The sequence below is a fragment of the Bombina bombina genome, chromosome 3 (genome assembly GCF_027579735.1).
Source record: "Bombina bombina isolate aBomBom1 chromosome 3, aBomBom1.pri, whole genome shotgun sequence".
Classification (NCBI taxonomy): domain Eukaryota; kingdom Metazoa; phylum Chordata; class Amphibia; order Anura; family Bombinatoridae; genus Bombina; species Bombina bombina.
Window position 1 is genome coordinate 1220070072 of NC_069501.1, and position 21084 is coordinate 1220091155.

The following is a 21084-nucleotide window of genomic DNA, read 5'->3' on the forward strand; positions in this document are numbered from 1 at the left end:
ATGAATGTATATGTGTGTATATATGTATATATGTGTATGTGTGTTTTTCTGTGTATGTGTGCGTGTATATGTATAGATGTGTATGTGTGTGTATATGTGTGTGTGTAACTGTGTATATGTATAGATGTGTATGTGTGTGTATATGTATAGATGTGTATGTATGTGTGTATATGTATAGATGTGTATGTATGTGTGTTTATATGTGTGTATGTATAGATGTGTATGTATGTGTGTATGTATATGTGTGTATGTATGTGCATGCGTGTATGTATGTGTGTATATGTATAGATGTGTATGTATGTGTGTGTGTTTATGTGTGTATGTGTGTGTATATGTATATGTATAGATGTGTATGTGTGTGTGTGTATATGTATAGATGTGTATGTGTATATGTATAGATGTGTATGTGTGTGTATATGTGTGTATGTATGTGTGAGTATGTGTGTGTGTATATATATATATATATATATATATATATATATAGATGTGTATGTGTGTGTATATGTGTGTATGTGTGTGTGTGTGTATGTGTAGATGTGTATGTGTGTGTGTGTATATGTATAGATGTGTATGTGTGTGTATATGTATAGATGTGTATATGTGTATGTATTTGTGTGTGTATGTATGTGTGTGTATATGTATAGATGTGTATGTGTGTTTATATGTGTGTATATGTGTGTATGTGTGTGAGTATGTGTGTATGCGAGTGTGTAAGTTAAGCACAGTAAGTTAAGTAGAAGTGCTGCTCGGGACCCGTGGAGCACTGCTAGTCCTAAGCTGAAACCATCGCTGATCCAATCAGCAGCGTAAGGGTTGATAGTCTAAACATTACATGCTCTAGCAAATTAGCATGTCATTTTTTGACTATTATTTATTATTAAGATATTATTCTGCTGAATAATCCTACATTTTCTTGTCAGGACAGTTACAGATGATGAAGTGTACCAACCATAGAATAAGAATAAGTACTGCAGTATCAGAATCAAAAATATTTATTAATGCTACCAGAATACAAGTCCTCAATACTCCAAACAGTCCAAATTTTCATGATATCTGAACTAGAGCACAGGGGTAATAATCAGCTGATCAGAAACCATTGTTACTAACTTACTGTTGCCCATCAGCTGATTATTTCACCTGTGATCTAGTTAAGATATCAGGAAAACCTGGCCTGTTAGGGGCACTCGAGGACTGGAGCTCAGAAACGCTGATCTAGATGATAGAAAAGATTTGAGTGAAATGCTACTTTAAACAAACACCCTGAATCAGGTTATGCCCAGCCCTTGTTTTATCTTTGTGATGCAGGACATTTACTTTATATGGGTGTCTGTGAGCTGCTTAAGGATCTGGCAGTAGATTTCATCCTTCAGCGACTCTGCTTTCAAGGCACCTTCAAATATCTGGTCAGTGAGTTCATTGACAGAGCGCATGCGTTTGGATGGGTAGTCGCCCATGTATTTCAGGATAGGTGCACATATGTAAGTTAAGGAAAGCAAGAGCCACAATACTGTAATGCTGACCAGATTCCAAAACAGTAGATTTTTTTTCAGGAGTTTTTTTTTAGGCTTTAGACTAAAAATATAGAAGCCACATTGTGATCCAAAAAAATCCCAAGACAAACAGGATTACTTTAGAGCAGTGACTTTCAACCTTTTTTTTTGCCGTAGCACACTTTTTTACATTAAAAAATCCTGTGGCACACAACCATCCCAAAATTAAAAAAAAATCACACATTGTAGCCTAATACAGCATATATATATACACACACACACACACAAACACACACATACTGTATGTACTGTGCTGTCATGCCATGCCTCCTACACACTATACGTGACATACTGACATTCATTCACAAACAATCATAATGATTGTCTGTGAATGAATGTCAATATGTCATGGTTGTAAATTATGTCTGCCTGATAAGCCTGTCGCATACCTCCCAATATTTCAAAATTTGAAAGAGGGACACCCCTGAACTGGGAGTAAAAAACAAGCAAAATGTAAAAAATATGTCACACTGTTGTCAGTCTGCCGCGGCACACCTGAGGATCTCTCACGGCACACTGGTTGAAAAACACTGCTTTAGAGAACATCCTGGAGTCATTTGATGATAACCAAACTACTTTAGAAGGCATTTGCACATCATCAGACATCATCAGGCATGTAAAGTCATCAGCTGAGGTAAAAACATCCAGGTGATGACTTCAGAATGATTAGCAGATTACCTTACTGATTACTTCACAAGCACAAACAGCCAGTGAATGACTCTAGGGCACTGGTTTTCAAACCTCTCTTCAGGCCTCCCCAACTGGCCAGGTTTTCAGGATTATCTTGGATGAGAGCAGGTAAAATAACCATGGTTACTAATCAGCTGAGTATTTCACCTGTGCTCCAGTTCAGATATTCTCAAAATCTGGCTTGTTAGGGAGGCCTGAGGACAGGTTTGAAAATTAGTGCTCTAGAGTAATCTCATTTAAATATTTTGGCCTGTGGGCATACTTCAGGATGGCTTCTGAAGTCTGGAGTCATTGATTACTTCAGAAGGCAGATCATCCTTTTTTACTAGAGAAGCCTTAACACAACATTTTTATTAAAGGGACATTAAACTACTGGCTACAGCTACAGTAGCATGGTTACTACTCATTGTACTATTTTTTTTCCTCCTGCACCTGCGGCTCTTTTTAAAGCCATTCTCTTATTTTATCTCATTACAGAATCCAGCTGGTAAAGCTCTGCACTTTATACTGGGCACCGTCATCTTGTACCACACGTGTTGTTGCATCCTGTGACAGAAGCAGTGCACTGTCACAGATCTGTGATGTTACCAGCTTTTCAACCTTAAACTTCAGTTTAGCTCACATAATAGAGAGCAGAAATGATACATTTTGGAGTTTTTTACACAGTTTAAAATGGCGGCACCCAGTGTGAAGATGCAGAGGCCTCTATTTATCAAAGGTCTTGCGGACCTGATCCAACAGTACGGATCAGGTCCGCAAGACCTCGCTAAATGCGGAGAGCAATATGCTCTCCGCATTTAACATTGCACCAGCAGCTCACAAGAGCTGCTGGTGCAATGCCACCCCCTGCTGACTCGCGGCCAATCGGCCGCCAGCAGGGAGGTGTCAATCAACCCGATCATACTCGATCGGGTTGATTTCCGGCGATTCCTGTCCGCCTGCTCAGAGCAGGCGGACAGGGTTATGGAGCAGTGGTCTTTAGACCGCTGCTTCATAACTTGTGTTTCTGGCGAGTCTGAAGACTCGCCAGAAACACGGGCCCACAAGCTCCGTACGGAGCTTGATAAATATGGGCCAGAGCCTCACTAACTGATAATTGTAAGGGCGTAAAACAAAAGAATGACTTTGAAGACAGCTAAAGGCACAGGAGGAAAAACAATATCATTCTGAGTAGCAGAGTTGTGCATTCTGATCTTTCCTGAGGATCCAAATGAGGAAGCAGGCGGCTGTTCGGATCGTTTGGTAGCCGGACAAATTCTAATGAAGATTCACCACAATAAAATTTGTGAAAATCTAGATCTTAGTGTAGAAATCTTTCACTAGAATCAATCCGGCTACAAAAAGATCCAAATTGGCCGCCTACTTCCGAATTCAGATCAAATATTTGACTGCTACAGCTTTGATATCAACTACAAATAACAAGCATTTCCCTGAACCTTTAGTGCAATATTAAATGTCTGTAATTACTTACCCACATAATGTACAGCTACCGAAATGCACAGTGTTCTTCACACTAACTTATCAGCCAACCTTCTGTATATAATTAGCAATGGTGATTTATTTATTTGTAATAATTAGCACCCGTTCAAAGGATATCTATGAATGCCATACAGGCTTCCTGAGATACTTCCTCGCTGATTAGCACCTTTTTCAGCAAGGCTTGTTTGATGGGCTCACGTGTATAGCTCCAAAGCTTGTCCTTTCCCCGGTTCTTGGTGATCATGACACGGCTCAGAGTGTGCTTGGGAGGAGGTCTTGAAAAAAAAGAAAAGATTTTTTGTATTATATAGAATACCTTGTATTGTTTTGTGTAGTGCTATATGTACAGTAGCCTACTATTACCATACTATTGTCACAATAGCTAGCCCCTTTATATTAAAGGGATAATACATTGCAAAATGGCATGGCTTTTAATTTGTTTTTAACCCCCTTACTTCTTAAGCTCAGGATATGGCCAGTGATTGGAGCATATGCATGTATGCACACTTTTCATTTGCTCGCCAGCTGTATCCTCATCTGGAATAGTGCAGGAGCACAAATACCCCATTTCCAGGGTTTTATTGGAAATAAAACGAAAAACAAGATTTCACTTTTATGCTAGAATATCCTGTGAACTATGTTTTCAGCTGACTGTTAAAACATCTAACATTCTTGAGTTTAAAACTTATTAACAAGGCATTTTGATTTGGATTCATTTGTAGAGATATAGGACACCGATTATCAAGCCTGGCTGCCTGCCGCCAATAGTTATGAAACATCTCTCTTATGTCTGAACTGGCAGTTTAAAATCACAGTGGACTAATCTGAATGGGATGATTGACAGCCCCTGCTCTCCTGATCATGAGGGGGACAGGTTCACTAATTGGGAATGTTGTCCGCACGAAATTTGATAAATAGACCCCATATTTGTATTCCAGCAGAATAGCCTATAACTTTCCCAAGCATTGCTGATGCTCTTAAAAGAAGATGCGCAAATGCGGGGAGGCAAGCTATGTTTAAAACACTGTGTTACCTATTTACAATTTGTGTGGTACAAGTGCAACATAAGATTATTAAGTCACGAAACAAAGTATTTCAGTGAATAATATTGAGGATTTCTGTTCTCAGATTGGTGAATGTCATAAAACTTTACCAAATACCTAAGAACCAAAACCGAGAAGACTGCAACTTGTATTAATATCATTGTTAACAATATTGGATTTGATGAGTGTTGTGTATTTTAATATGGTTTTGACCATTTTTAACCTTGCTAAGCTAAAATCAATGACATAAACTTTTACCCAGATGTTTCACACCTGAAATAGTCATAGGAGAATTCCTCCAGTGTGTAAGGCTTCACCTTCTCTTCTTGGTCTGATGTAATCAGCTGGACTGTCCTTACTATATCTTGTCTTTGGTCGGGTGTCATTGTAACCAAAGCCTAGAAAGCAAAGCATGGAGAAGTTGCATAACTAATAGCTTTAGCAATATGATAAAAAAAATAATCTGTAGTTAAATATAGGGGTAGATTTTACTCTAGTTAAAAGGTCTATCTATTTTCAGAATGAATATTGACAAGCTGTGCAAGTGGAATAAATCTATATTTTTCTACATACCCAATAAACTGAATAAATAAATAAATAAATAGATAATACACTGTGCTGTGTAGACTTTATTAAGTGACCTCCAATGATTCTGTTATTTTTATTACATTGTAAAAGATTACAATATTGTAAGGACAGTATGCATTCAGAAAAAAACCTGCGGAATCATTGCTCCACATTTGAGACATTTACTCTTTATATGAAATGGAACTTGACAGGGAAGCTCTTTATAGTCACTTCTATTTGCTATCTTAGAATGTTTACATAATGTGATCAGACAGAACCATTTTGTATCAGCACTCACCTACATTCAAAATATTTATACAGTAACATCATATACCAGTAATTTGTTCTACCTCACCTATGCCATGCCCCCTTTAAAACAGGAAAATGTACTAGATTTTATTGAATCTAAGGTTTTAAAGTCTATAGGTACTATCAAATAATACAGAAATAAAATCAGAATGTCAAAGAACATTTAAGACAAAGAACATTTAGGTAACAGATATCATAACATGATCACGTTTGAAAATATTTTCCATAAGCAGTGTTACAAGGGTTCAACCCTGTACTATATTGAAAACACATTATTTACACATTATTTGATGTTTTACTTTGTGAATTTAATGTATTTTTAAAATATACACTCATTTCAAACCTGATGACTGCAACACGTTCCAAAATAGTTGGGACAGGGCAATTTAGGACTAATAGCAATGTGACAAGTTGAAATAAGAAGGTGATGTGAAACAGGTGAGGCAGTCGTATAATCATAGTATATAAAGAGCCACCAAAAAAGGCCTAGTCCTTCAAGAGCAAGGATGGGTTGAGGCTCGCCAATCTGCCAATAGATGGGTCAGCAAATAACCCAACACTTTGAGAACAACATTCCATAAAGACAAATCAGTAAGATTTGGTGCATTTCACCTTCTACAGGGCACAATATAATTAAAAGATTCAAGGAATCTGGTTAAACATTAACATATCCTTCCTATAACTTAGAGTAGGCAAAGAGAATGACTGGGGGTGGAGTCAAGGGAGGAGCTATATAGACCAGAGGAAGGCTGAGGTGCTAAATCATTTGTTTTCTTCAGTATACACAAGAGAGGAACCAATTAGAGAGGATTTGAAACAAATAAGAACATACAAATTCATACCAAGAACTGTGTTATCTCCAGATGATATCAGAAACAAATGTATAATATCAAGGTAAATAAAACTCCAGGCCCAGATGGCATACATTAAAGGGTTCTAAGGAAATGTAACACTATAATAGCCACACTGCACCCTGTTCTTTTTAATATTTTTTTTTTATAAATGATTAAATAGCAACACCTCTATTTTTTGCATTGTGTAAGGTTAATAGGTCAGTGCAGGATGTATAGAATAGGAAGGTAAACAGCAAATGTAAACTGCTGCATGTTGGAGGCAAAAATATGCAGGCTACCTATTATTTAAATTGGACAAAACAGAGGAGTAAAAGGATTTAGGCATACTTATAGATAACAAGCTAAAAATAATGATGTTGCTATATAAAAAAAAGATATATGTGAATAGAACTATGACTCTTCAACATGGACACATTGAAACAAGTGTTATTGATACATCAACTATTTTTTTTAAGTGAATACATTATTATAACTTATTTCCCTTTTCAGACACTTCTAAAGAATATTTCCACTGTAGATATCATTATATTAAAAATGACATCCCTTTATTATATCTATCTATCAGATATGGGGTTCCCTAATCTGAGATATTAACACACAAGTATACACATAGATTCCAGTCTTTATTCTTTCATCACAGGGTCCATAGGAACAAACAGCTACAATGTTTCGGGCCAACTATAGGCACTTAGTCATGTATGTTAAAGGGACAGTCTAGTCAAAATTAAACTTTCACTATTTAGAAAGGACTTGTAATTTTAATCAACTTTCCAATTTACTTGTATTATCAAATTTGCTTTGTTTTCTTGGTATTCTTAGTTGAAACTAAACCTAGGTAGGCTCATATACTAATTGCTAAGCCATTGAAGGCTGCCTCTTAATCACATGCTTTTTAAATTGCTTTTCACAAAAGGTGACTGATAGTTCATGTGGGCCATATAGATAACAATGTGTTCATGCCCAGGGAGTTATTTAAGAGTTAGCGCAACACAGTGCTAAATGCAAGTCAATAGATAAAAATTACAAAGTCATGTGAATGGGTAATAAAGGGATTATGTAACTTTTAAAACAATAACAATTCTATTGTAGACTGTCCCTTTAATTACACACAGCAGGTTTGTGCCTTTTATACCTTTACCTGTTACGGAAACATTCAATCTGCAATACTATAATGCCCTCTTGTGGTCAAAATTTAGATTGACGTATCTTTTTTTGCAGGAAAGTTACATAAAATATTGCTAAAACATTTAGCACAAATCTATCAATCATATCATTATACCAGACCTACTACATAAACAAAGTCCAATCAAAGGGGTTAATCTATCACAATGTAGCGTATCATGTCTGCCGCACATTGATAAATGCTGACAGCATACGCTGTTGGTATTTATCATTACACAAGCAGTTCTTGTGAACTGCTTGTGCAATGCTGCCCCCTGCAGATTTGCGGCCACTAGCGGGGGGTGTCAATCAGCCCGATCGTATACGATCGGGCGGATTGAAGACTGCAGCCTGAGAGGCTTCAGACCGCTGCTTCATAACTACTGTTTCCGCACAGAAACAGGGGCATCAAGCTCCATTCGGAGATTGATAATTCGGCCCCAAAGTCTCTGTTCAGTACATAAAGGTTTTATATTGTGTGTATAATATTTTATGTAACTTTCCTGCAAAACCCCACATACACGTCATATTAAATTTTGACCACAAGAGGGCATTATAGTATTGCAGGTTGAATTTTTCTGTAACCAGTAAATGTATAAAAGACACACACCTGTGTGTAAATAACATATATGAATAAGGGCCTATAGTAGGCCAGAAATGTTGTAGCTGTTTGTTGCTATGGACCCTGTGATGAAAGAATAAAGGTCTTTTTAACAAGAGGCTGGAATATATGTGTATGCTTGTACCTGATTTTGTGCCCAACTGCAGAAAGGTGTGCTGTTTCCACATTGTTGAAAAATATTATCACACAAATAAGATATTTTAATCACCCAAGAATTACAGGGACAGACTATTCCAGAATTGTTATTGCATAACCAACACTGTTATATTAATATACTTTTTACCTCTGTGATTACCTTGTATCTAAGCCTCTGTAAACTGCCCAATTATTTCAGTTCTTTTGACAGACAGCATTTTAGCCAATTAGTGCTGACTCATAAGTAACTCCACAGGTGTAAGCACAATGTTATCTATATGGCACACATGAACTAGCACTATCTAGCTGTGAAAAACTGTCAAAATGCAGAGTCAGCCTTCAAGGGCATAGAAATTAGCAAATGAGCCTACCTAGGTTTGGCTTTCAACAAAGAATACAAAGAGAACAATGCAAATTTGATGATAAAAGCAAATTAGAAAGTTGTTTAAAATTGCATGTCCTATCTGAATCATGAAAGTTTAATTTTGATTAGACTGTCCCTTTAAGCAACATGCAGATATAACAAAGCTTGATACAAGGTAATTAAATATTTTACTACTTATGCACAATAAGAATAGACAATACAATTATTTGGGCTAAATGCCCAGCCATCCAAAACACAACATTCATATAAATGTAATTTTTTTATTTTATTTTGCATGAACTCAAAACATGTTTGTTCAGCAAATGCAGGTAACTGATACTGACATTTACCTTATGCTTTTAAAGCTATTTACACTCATAGAACATTACATTTCTGCAATCATATGAAAATATAAAAAAGCAGCCATTAATTCCCTAATGGATAATCACTTACACTAAATAATAAATGTATGACACATACACTGCTTCTTTATACAACACTGCTCACAGATTATACTCCTAACTTTTACTGTAAGTGTCCAGGAACAAACTCCATCTTGCATGATCCGTCTGGATCCCTCCTCCTTCATAGCTGTCTTCCTGCTTGTAAACCCTGGTCCCAGACTATCAAACCCTGACCATAGACAGCTCAAAGCCCACACAGTCACCCAAGCCTAACGCTTGTTCTATTTATAACCTACCATAAACTCCCCTAATCACCCAAACTCAGCCCCATACCACAAAGTCCCTTAAGACCCATTACCAACCTCCCAGGCAAAACGTTAAGGTACTATGGAAACATACCACAATCTCTAGAGGAGGCTTGGTGACAGTTGGCATAACATATACAATCTCTGTTGGAAAATCTCCCTTCTGTTTGGTCCTTTCATTGACCCCATGAGCCCACCCAGAGTTCATTATGGTTTCTCCGGTGTCCTGGTCCAAGATGATTAGGTCTCCCTTTAGAAAACTGAGAAATCCTGAATCTTCTCCAGCTGCAGTAACAAAAAAATAATTGATGTTATGTTATAGAACAGGGTTGACATAAATGAAGGAGGTGGAATCTAAATTTTTAAGTTAGTCAGTGTGATCTATTAGTACGCAAACTAAACCAGAGAATTTGAGCTGGCACACATTTTTCACCTATGCAAAATATCTTTTTTTTGCCTGATACCACTGTTATGGTGTGGAATGTACTTGTCCAACACACAGTTACACAATTCTTTTTGATTTATAATCATTATATCTCTCTACTGTTTGTGAGAAACATGGGAACGCACAGGAAAAGCTTGTAATCCAATGATTGTCATTAAGAGATCTTCGGGTAGATCAACATCTACTTTTTGATCACCTGTTACAGAAGAGTTGTCAACAAAGGGTATCAAGAGAACAAAACTATTTTGATAATAGAAGTAAATTGGAACGTTGTTTAAAATGACATGGTCTGAATCATGAAAGTTACAATATGACTGTACTATCCATTTAAGGTCCCAAACCTGATAAGGAGACATGTGTGTCCATAAAACTAAGACAAAGTTAACATGTAAACATAATTTTCTGTGCCTCAAAAATATTTTTTTTTTAATGCATTTTACTGAGCTACTGGTATTGGCTGCACTGAAAAAAAAAATCAGCTAGAACATAAACAATCAAAATTGTATAATTATTATTATTTAAAGAACTACAAGCTACCTTCCAATAAAAAGTAAATTGTTTGGTATGTTTTTAAATAAACATTTCATAGCATTGCTATCATCATTTTAAAATACTTCAATATTCAATCTCTGCTACACCTTATAACGAGCCCTCTATCATGGCAGAAGCTAGACAGGATACATATGGAGAACCCAGCTTACCCGGGTTAGGGTTGTCTTGAAGAGCTACCACATGTTTGGATCTTTTTCTTAGACCTTCCAAGAAGGTTACTACCAGGTCTCTGATATCTTCTGCATTGTTAGATGTGAATGTGTACTCATCCCCCTTAATAGTGGCAAGTGTGAAGCTCTGCCCTTGAAGTTTTCCTCCCCTGCATAAATCAACATGAATAAAGATATCAGGATATACAACATGCATTACTTGTGCATATATATATATATATATATATATATATATATATATATATATATATATATATATATATATATATATATATATATAAAAGCCATAGACATTTCAACATTTCTGGCTAAAATAATTGTTTTTGGACCTAATGAATATCTAACTCTTTATACACCTGGGACATTTATTGTTTTAAAGTAATTTTTTCCTTCTGCAGCTATAATCAAAGTTTTCAAAGCTATAACAGAGTGTGGCCTAGAGTGAGTAATACTGATTGTATGTGCACGTTTCTTGCATTAAATCTAGCACAATCAATATCACTTGGTATTACAAGTGACTGGTTAAAAAAACGTAACAAGTGTTACTTAGTATGTTAGCCACATGTACCTTAATTTCATAAGTTGAGCTTTGCATGCCCAGTGCAAGCCATAACCAACTGGTAATATCCCTTTTTTAAAGTTGATGTAAATTGTTACCACAAATGGTAACAATACCCACAAGCAATAACATTTACCTATCCCCTAGTATCAAATATCTAACTAATATCTAATACCTCTACAATTTACGTACCAGAATTAATGTTGCTGATCATTTAAAATTCTTTAAAACAGCTAAAACTTATGGAAAAGTCTTTTTGATAGTTACGAGCTGCCATTAACCATGTCCATTCCCTTTGCACTTACTTTCAGATGCCACAATTAAAAATAGATAGCAGCAGTATCATGGCAGCTGGAGTTAACAGCTAGAGACTCAAGGTACAATGGTAAAATATGTTTATGATTGTCATTAATAGTAAAGGATGTCACTAATAATAACTGGCTGCTGTTATACTATACCACAGACAAGGGTTTTGTTCACATTCAAACCACGTTTAATAGCAACACAGTTATTGTAGCCAACTGGATTGTGATGTTACCTAATGCCCTGTGCACAAGTGATGTTTTGGTCAAATTTGTCAAAAACCTTTAGTTAAGCCTCATGCACTAAATATGGGTTGGGGACTGAACTTCCAGAGCTCTGTTTTAGCTGGAAGCCATATTGACAAACATAATATAACAGCTGCAGGGAGAAATAATGTTCTACAATTCCATACAATAAATGGTGATTGTCAGTAGGGTCTAGAGAAGATTTCATTCATGGTCAGTAAATGATACTTCAGTATAAAAGAAAAATATCGATTATATTTCTTGATATAGGACATGGAATCTACCTAGACTGAATCTATTGAGCTTCAAGTTCACCCTTAAGTAGGCTCTAAAGTTCTGATCTGTAGATTGCCTAAAACAGATCTGTCTCTGGATTGTCTAAATTTCATAGAAATTATATAATGTCTACATAAATGATGGTATGAATAAGTGACATTGTGGAAGGGTCAGGGATGGTGAACTAAGTATTATGAAGGGTTAAAGTCTCACCAAACTTGGAGTTTGTAAGTTTCACACTTACATTAAAAGGCACAAATTCCCCTGCCTTTTTGTGTTTTACTGTGAACTCTGGAATGAAGATAAGATTTTTTGCAGTTTAATTATACTTAGTTGTTTAAAATTAGAATTACATTGGGGTTAAAGTTAGAATTACATTGGGTTTAAAGTTAGAATTACATAGTTCAATGCATGTTTCAAAACAATGTACAAGTTAGTAATGTACAGATTTTTGACATTTTAAATTGTAAATGTTCCATATTGTAAGGACTATATTCTTCCAGTTCAATTAACTCTGTGGCCTTATTCCTCCACATAGCTAGGGAGGGTGTATCTTTAGATTTACAATTTTTAGCAATTAGGATATTTGCACTGTTTGTCAAAATTTGGAAGAGCTTACGATGGTGTTTAGAAACATGTTTTGGGATGTTGTTTAACAACCATAATGTTGGGTCTGTGGGGAAGGTGGTTTGGAAGAGCCCTTCCATCTCTTGAATAACTGTATACCAGTATTGGTTTATTTGGGAGCACCACCACCACGTGTCCCATTCCACTATTTACATGGCCACATCGCCAACAGAGATTGATGGAGTTGGAGAACAGCCTATGCAACCGTCTGGGTGTCAGGTACCAACCGTGAAGAATTTTATCCTTTATATCTAAAATTTATGCAGAGATGGAAAAGGAGCTAGTATTAGTGAAAATAGTGGATGCTAATCAGGATAGTATGATAATTACAAGCTCTCATTCCAAAATTTTTATTGAAGTCGGGTAGAAACCTGGGGGTAGTTGTTTATTTCGTTTATATAAGTTGGATAGTAAATGATTTATTGGAGAGCTGGACATACATAATTTTTCTAAATTAGTTAGGGAGAGTATCATATTAATTGAATACTTATGATTTTTGAGATAAGTATATAGGCATCTGTATGTGTACCAGTTTGTTACCCAGTTATGTCCCTTTTCCTGAAGCTGCACTTGGGAACAAATTGATTCATCATTTAAAACTTGGTAAATATTTATATCCAGGTGTAAAGGGTCCTTATATAGTTGTGGAACTAAAGTGCGCAGGGAGAATTCAGTATTATTTATAAGTAAAGTAAAGGGAGATGAAGGAGATGTTGGTAGGGCAATCTTCCTATTAGCAGATTCCCACACTAGTAGGGTTTCCAATGTTTTGAATATTGTGGTGAGCTTTTAACTGCCAACAGAGACCCTCTATTTGTAAGGTAGGGTTTTTACTCTTTTCTAAGGGCACCCACAGTTTATGTTTTGCTGGGCGCAGGGAACTCGCTTCAGCTGGGTCCACCGGCTCGCCCACCATGAAGTGGGGAGAGCCGAGTGGAAGGGGGATCCTGGGTCGGGCCCGGGTGTCTGTGCTCCTGGCCACGGGAGGGAACCCTTCCTTCGGAGGTGCCCCAATCGATCCGACGTCCATAGAATTTTTGATGTGTTTTTTATGCAAACTAGCAAGCGCTAACGATTAATTCAGGTCTCAAAAGGCACTAGGTTTTAGAGCAGTACTTTGGATTGTGCTTGGGGCAACACATGTTTCACACTACTTTGTAATATAAGCACAATGAGCGAGCTAATAGCTTTCATTGGGCGTGCAACAATGTTCCAGCTGTGTTACAATGCTTTGGTTAATGTATACCAGATTGTGTGGAATTCTTTGTCGTACGAAGAAGATAATGCACCTTGTGATATTGATTAGGTGCTGTTTGTAATCTAACCCTATATGTAGAACAAGCAGAAGATGTGTTCAGTTGTACGGAGCTCTTTAACTTCAGGATTTTATTCCATGGAATGTTCATTAGCTACAAATATTTACAAATGGAGACGGTTCCCTGTTGCATTACTCCAGTACCTGCTGCTGGAGACGGCAGTGATCTCTGGGAAGGACAACTCGAGAAGCACCTGCTCCTGCTCATCCACAAAGTAAACTCCTGTCCAATTGACAGCAACAATCACATCGTTCTTGGGTAGGCTGGGACCTGCGATGAAGAACAAGTGATTTATTTAGAACCTTCCCTGATTTGTGCTGTCTATAAAATATATAATGACACAATACCAATGAATAAAACGCACTATTTAAATTGATAGTAAACACGTTGAGATTGTAATATAAAATGTTTAACCCCTTAACAACCACAAAGTACCATGTACCTTGCTGGTCATTATGGACTTGCCTGCTAATAAAAGCACGGGTCATGCCGCGAGCGGCAAGACCGTGCTGTTCGACCCTCCCTCCCACCTGAAGACTTGCCAGTGGCAAGACCTCGCTATTGAGAAAAAAAAAACATAGAAAGACCAGCGACATACCCTAAGGGGTTAATTACTAGTAGTAAAACACATTTGGAAAATACGTTCATTATTTATTCTGCCCCCTTTTCATATAACTGTGGATTTTCCAGTCTTTGGGAACTGAAAGAGCACATGTCAGGCTTCACAAGTCTAATCTTGCTGCACATATGTCCCTAATTTGCAGTCTGTTATCTTATAATTTCTGCTGATGTAAAACAATGGGACTTTTGCTAACAAAATGGCAGCGGTAAGCCCTGTTATCGCCAAACTCAAGTCCAGACTGGCTCCTCAAAAAAGGGAAAGAAGTGGGTAGAGTGCGACTGTTGAAAAACAGTTGCAGCACACCAATCTGTTCTAATGTTTAGCCTCTGCGAATGTTAACCTATTGGTAGACTGCAGAAAATTGTTGTAATTACAGGGTGATTACCGTCCCTTTAACTAACTGCTACAGATCTTATGGTGCAAGGAAACTGTAATCAAACAACACAGATTAACAAAACTAGGACAAATCCAATGGTTTTACTCTGTATTAACCCCTTCCTCTCACTTTCATCTCCTGAAGATCTCTCTATTGCATATATTGCATGTCTTGTCAATATCTTTACTTACAGCACTTTACTTCCTCTCCTACTCTTTCTGTCCTAATAAATTTTGTTTAGTGGCCAAACAGAGTTAAAGGGACAGTAAAGACTTTAAAATTTTTAAATCAAATGTTTAGTTATGCGTAATGAAACAACTCTACGGTATACTTTATTTTGCCCCCTCTCAAAATTGTGTATACTCTAATTCTCAGAACCTGAAATGCACTTGCTGACTTTTCAAGGCTAACTCTGTTACATATATGTCCCTGATTGCCTTTAGTTGAAATTAACTGCAAAACAATGCACTTCATACTAGCATTATGACTGTGGCTTGTCTGCAGACTCAAGCCTTGATTGGCTTCTCTAAAAAAAAAGTAATTGGAAGGTGGAGATTGGCTCTTAAAGAAGAATTGCCATAAAAAAACATAATTTATGCTTACCTGATAAATTTATTTCTCTTGTAGTGTATCCAGTCCACGGATCATCCATTACTTATGGCATATTCTCCTTCCCAACAGGAAGTTGCAAGAGGATCACCCACAGCAGAGCTGCTATATAGCTCCTCCCCTAACTGTCATATCCAGTCATTCGACCGAAAACAAACAGAGAAAGGAGAAACCATAGGGTGCAATGGTGACTGTAGTTTAATTAAAATTTAGACCTGCCTTAAAAGGTCAGGGCGGGCCGTGGACTGGATACACTACAAGAGAAATAAATTTATCAGGTAAGCATAAATTATGTTTTCTCTTGTTAAGTGTATCCAGTCCACGGATCATCCATTACTTATGGGATACCAATACCAAAGCTAAAGTACACGGATGATGGGAGGGACAAGGCAGGATTAAGCGGAAGGAACCACTGCCTGAAGAACCTTTCTCCCAAAAACAGTCTCCGAAGAAGCAAAAGTATCAAATTTGTAAAATTTGGAAAAAGTTTGAAGCGAAGACCAAGTCGCGGCCTTGCAAATCTGTTCAACAGAGGCCTCATTTTTAAAGGCCCAGGTGGAAGCCACAGCTCTAGTAGAATGAGCTGTAATCCTTTCAGGGGGCTGCTGTCCAGCAGTCTCATAGGCTAGGCGTATTATGCTCCGAAGCCAAAAGGAAAGAGAGGTTGCCGAAGCTTTTTGACCTCTCCTCTGTCCAGAGTAAACGACAAACAGGGTAGATGTTTGACGAAAATCTTTAGTAGCTTGTAAGTAAAACTTCAAGGCACGGACTACGTCCAGATTATGTAAAAGACGTTCCTTCTTTGAAGAAGGATTAGGACACAATGATGGAACAACAATCTCTTGATTGATATTCTTGTTAGAAACCACCTTAGGTAAAAACCCAGGTTTGGTACGCAGGACTACCTTATCTGCATGAAAAATCAGATAAGGAGAATCACATTGTAAGGCAGATAGCTCAGAGACTCTCCGAGCCGAGGAAATAGCCATCAAAAACAGAACTTTCCAAGATAAAAGTTTAATATCAATGGAATGAAGGGGTTCCAACGGAACTCCTTGAAGAACTTTAAGAACCAAGTTTAAGCTCCACGGGGGAGCAACAGGTTTAAACACAGGCTTAATTCTAACCAAAGCCTGGCAAAATGCCTGGATGTCTGGAACCTCTGCCAGACGCTTGTGCAAAAGAATAGACAGAGCAGAAATCTGTCCCTTTAAGGAACTAACTGATAATCCTTTGTCCAAGCCCTCTTGGAGAAAAGACAATATTCTAGGAATCCTAACCTTACTCCATGAGTAATTCTTGGATTCACACCAATAAAGATATTTACTCCATATCTTGTGGTAGATTTTCCTGGTAACAGGCTTTCGTGCCTGTATTAAAGTATCAATGACTGACTCGGAGAAGCCACGCTTTGATAGAATCAAGCGTTCAATCTCCATGCAGTCAGTCTCAGAGAAATTAGATTTGGATGATTGAAAGGACCTTGTATCAGAATGTCCTGTCTTAGAGGCAGAGTCCATGGTGGAAAGGATGACATGTCCACTAGGTCTGCATACCAAGTCCTGCGTGGCCACGCAGGTGCTATCAGAATCACCGATGCTCTCTCCTGTTTGATTTTGGCAATCAGTCGAGGGAGCAGAGGAAACGGTGGAAACACATAAGCCAGGTTGAAGAACCAAGGCGCTGCTAGAGCATCTATCAGCGTCGCTTCTGGGTCCCTGGACCTGGATCCGTAACAAGGAAGCTTGGCATTCTGGCGAGACGTCATGAGATCCAACTCTGGTTTGCCCCAACGATGAATCAACTGAGCAAACACCTCCGGATGGAGTTCCCACTCCCCCGGATGGAAAGTCTGACGACTTAGAAAATCCGCCTCCCAGTTCTCCACGCCTGGGATATGGATTGCTGACAGGTGGCAAGAGTGGTACTCTGCCCAGCGAATTATATTTGAGACTTCTAACATTGCTAGGGAACTCCTGGTTCCCCCTTGATGGTTGATGTAAGCCACAGTCGTGATGTTGTCCGACTGAAATCTGATGAACCTCAGTGTTGCTAACTGAGGCCAAGCCAGAAGAGCATTGAATATCGCTCTTAACTCCAGAATATTTATTGGAAGGAGTTTCTCCTCCTGAGTCCACGATCCCTGTGCCTTCAGGGAATTCCAGACTGCACCCCAACCTAGAAGGCTGGCATCTGTTGTTACAATTGTCCAATCTGGCCTGCGAAAGGTCATACCCTTGGACAGGTGTACCCGAGACAACCACCAGAGAAGAGAAACTCTGGTCTCTTGATCCAGATTTAGCAGAGGGGACAAATCTGTGTAATCCCCATTCCACTGACTCAGCATGCATAATTGCAGCGGTCTGAGATGAAGGCGCGCAAATGGCACTATGTCCATTGCCGCTACCATTAAGCCGATTACCTCCATACACTGAGCTACCGAAGGGCACGGAATGGAGTGAAGAACACGGCAAGCATTTAGAAGTTTTGATAACCTGGACTCCGTCAGGTAAATTTTCATTTCTACAGAATCTATAAGAGTCCCTAAGAAGGAGACTCTTGTGAGTGGGGATAGAGAACTCTTTTCCTCGTTCACTTTCCACCCGTGCGACCTCAGAAATGCCAGAACTATCTCTGTATGAGACTTGGCAACTTGAAAGCTTGACGCCTGTATCAGGATGTCGTCTAGACACGGAGCCACCGCTATGCCTCACGGTCTTAGAACCGCCAGAAGTGAGCCCAGAACCTTTGTAAAGATTCTCGGGGCTGTAGCCAACCCGAAGGGAAGAGCTACAAATTGGTAATGCCTGTCTAGAAAGGCAAACCTTAGAAACCGATGATGGTCTTTGTGAATCGATATGTGAAGGTAGGCATCCTTTAAGTCTACTGTGGTCATGTACTGACCTTCTTGGATCATGGGTAGGATGGTCCGAATAGTTTCCATTTTGAAAGATGGAACTCTGAGGAATTTGTTTAAGATCTTTAGATCCAAAATTGGTCTGAAGGTTCCCTCTTTTTTGGGAACCACAAACATATTAGAATAAAAACCCTGTCCTTGTTCCGTCCGCGGAACTGGATGGATCACTCCCATAACTAGGAGGTCTTGCACACAGCGTAGGAATGCCTCTTTCTTTATCTGATTTGCAGATAGCCTTGAAAGATGAAATCTCCCTTGTGGAGGGGAAGCTTTGAAGTCCAGAAGATATCCCTGAGATATGATCTCCAACGCCCAGGCATCCTGAACATCTCTTGCCCACGCCTGGGCGAAGAGAGAAAGTCTGCCCCCTACTAGATCCGTTGCCGGATAGGGGGCCGTTCCTTCATGCTGTCTTAGAGGCAGCAGCAGGCTTTCTGGCCTGCTTGCCTTTGTTCCAGGACTGGTAAGGTTTCCAGGCCTGCTTAGATTGAGCAAAAGTTCCCTCTTGTTTTGAAGCGGAGGAAGTTGATGCTGCACCTGCCTTGAAATTTCGAAAGGCACGAAAATTAGACTGTTTGGCCTTTGCTTTGGCCCTGTCCTGAGGAAGGGTGTGACCCTTACCTCCAGTAATGTCAGCAATAATTTCCTTCAAACCAGGCCCGAATAAGGTCTGCCCCTTGAAAGGAATGTTGAGTAATTTAGACTTCGAAGTCACGTCAGCTGACCAGGATTTAAGCCATAGCGCCCTACGCGCTTGGATGGCGAATCCGGAATTCTTAGCCGTTAGTTTAGTCAAATGAACAATGGCATCAGAAACAAATGAGTTAGCTAGCTTAAGTGTTCTAAGCTTGTCAATAATTTCAGTCAATGGAGCTGTATTGATGGCCTCTTCCAGGGCCTCAAACCAGAATGCTGCCGCGGCCGTGACAGGCGCAATGCATGCAAGGGGCTGTAAAATAAAACCTTGTTGAATAAACATTTTCTTAAGGTAACCCTCCAATTTTTTATCCATTGGATCTGAAAAAGCACAACTGTCCTCAACCGGGATAGTAGTACGCTTTGCTAAAGTAGAAACTGCTCCCTCCACCTTAGGGACCGTCTGCCATAAGTCCCGTGTAGTGGCGTCTATTGGAAACATTTTTCTAAATATAGGAGGTGGGGAAAAAGGCACACCCGGTCTATCCCACTCCTTGCTAATAATTTCTGTAAGCCCTTTAGGTATAGGAAAAACATCAGTACACACCGGTACCGCATAGTATTTATCCAGCCTACACAATTTCTCTGGTACTGAAACTGTGTTACAGTCATTCAGAGCAGCTAATACCTCCCCAAGCAACACACGGAGGTTCTCAAGCTTAAATTTAAAATTAGAAATCTCTGAATCAGGATTCCCTGAATCAGAGATGTCACCCACAGACTGAAGCTCTCCGTCCTCATGATCTGCATATTGTGACGCAGTATCAGACATGGCCCTTACAGCATCTGCGCGCTCTGTATTTCTCCTAACCCCAGAGCAATTGCGCTTGCCTCTTAATTCAGGCAACCTGGATAATACCTCTGACAGGGTATTATTCATGATTGCAGCCATGTCCTGCAAGGTAATCGCTATGGGCGTCCCTGATGTAATTGGCGCCATATTAGCGTGCATCCCCTGAGCGGGAGGCGAAGGGTCTGACACGTGGGGAGAGTTAGTCGGCATAACTTCCCCCTCGTCAGAATCTTCTGGTTATATTTCTTTTATAGTTAAAGACTGATCTTTACTGTTTAAGGTGAAATCAATACATTTAGTACACATTCTCCTATGGGGCTCCACCATGGCTTTCAAACATAATGAACAAGTAGTTTCCTCTGTGTCAGACATGTTTAAACAGACTAGCAATGAGACTAGCAAGCTTGGAAAACACTTTAAACAAGTTTACAAGCAATATAAAAAACGTTACTGCACCTTTAAGAAACACAAATTTTATCAAAATTTGAAATAACAGTGAAAAAAGGCAGTTACACTAACGAAATTTTTACAGTGTATGTAACAAGTTAGCAGAGCATTGCACCCACTTGCAAATGGATGATTAACCCCTTAATACCCAAAAAATAATAAAAGACAAAAACGTTTTTTTTTTTTGTTTTTTTTTTCAAACAGTCACAACAACTGCCACAGCTCTACTGTGGCTTTTTACCTCCCTCAAAAACGACTTTGAAGCCTTTTGAGCCCTCCAGAGATGTCCTGGATCATGCAGGAAGAAGCTGGATGTTTGTGTCTGTAATTTTTGCTGTGCAAAAAAACGGCAAAATAGGCCCCTCCCACTCATATTACAACAGTGGAAAGCCTAAGGAAACTGTTTCTAGGCCAAATGCAAGCCAGCCATGTGGAAAAAAACTAGGCCCCAATAAGTTTTATCACCAAATACATATAAAAACGATTAAACATGCCAGCAAACGTTTTATATTACATTTTTATAAGAGTATGCATCTCTATTAATAAGCCTGATACCAGTAGCTATCACTGCATTTAAGGCTTTACTTACATTAGTTCGGTATCAGCAGCATTTTCTAGCAAATTCCATCCCTAGAAAAATATTAACTG

At 38.7% G+C, this 21084-nt stretch overlaps 1 protein-coding gene across 1 annotated transcript in view; it reads right to left on the bottom strand.

Moving 5' to 3' along the window:
• The window catches only part of MYO7A (myosin VIIA), a 290371-nt gene that overhangs the window by 51431 nt on the left and 217856 nt on the right, over positions 1-21084 (bottom strand). The window contains exons 33-38 of the mRNA XM_053705599.1: positions 14120-14246; positions 10630-10799; positions 9578-9768; positions 5036-5160; positions 3837-3994; positions 1315-1468 (exon numbers count right to left, since the gene is read on the bottom strand). Coding sequence (XP_053561574.1) covers positions 1315-1468; positions 3837-3994; positions 5036-5160; positions 9578-9768; positions 10630-10799; positions 14120-14246 — 925 coding nt within the window. The remainder of the gene's footprint in view (positions 1-1314; positions 1469-3836; positions 3995-5035; positions 5161-9577; positions 9769-10629; positions 10800-14119; positions 14247-21084) is intronic.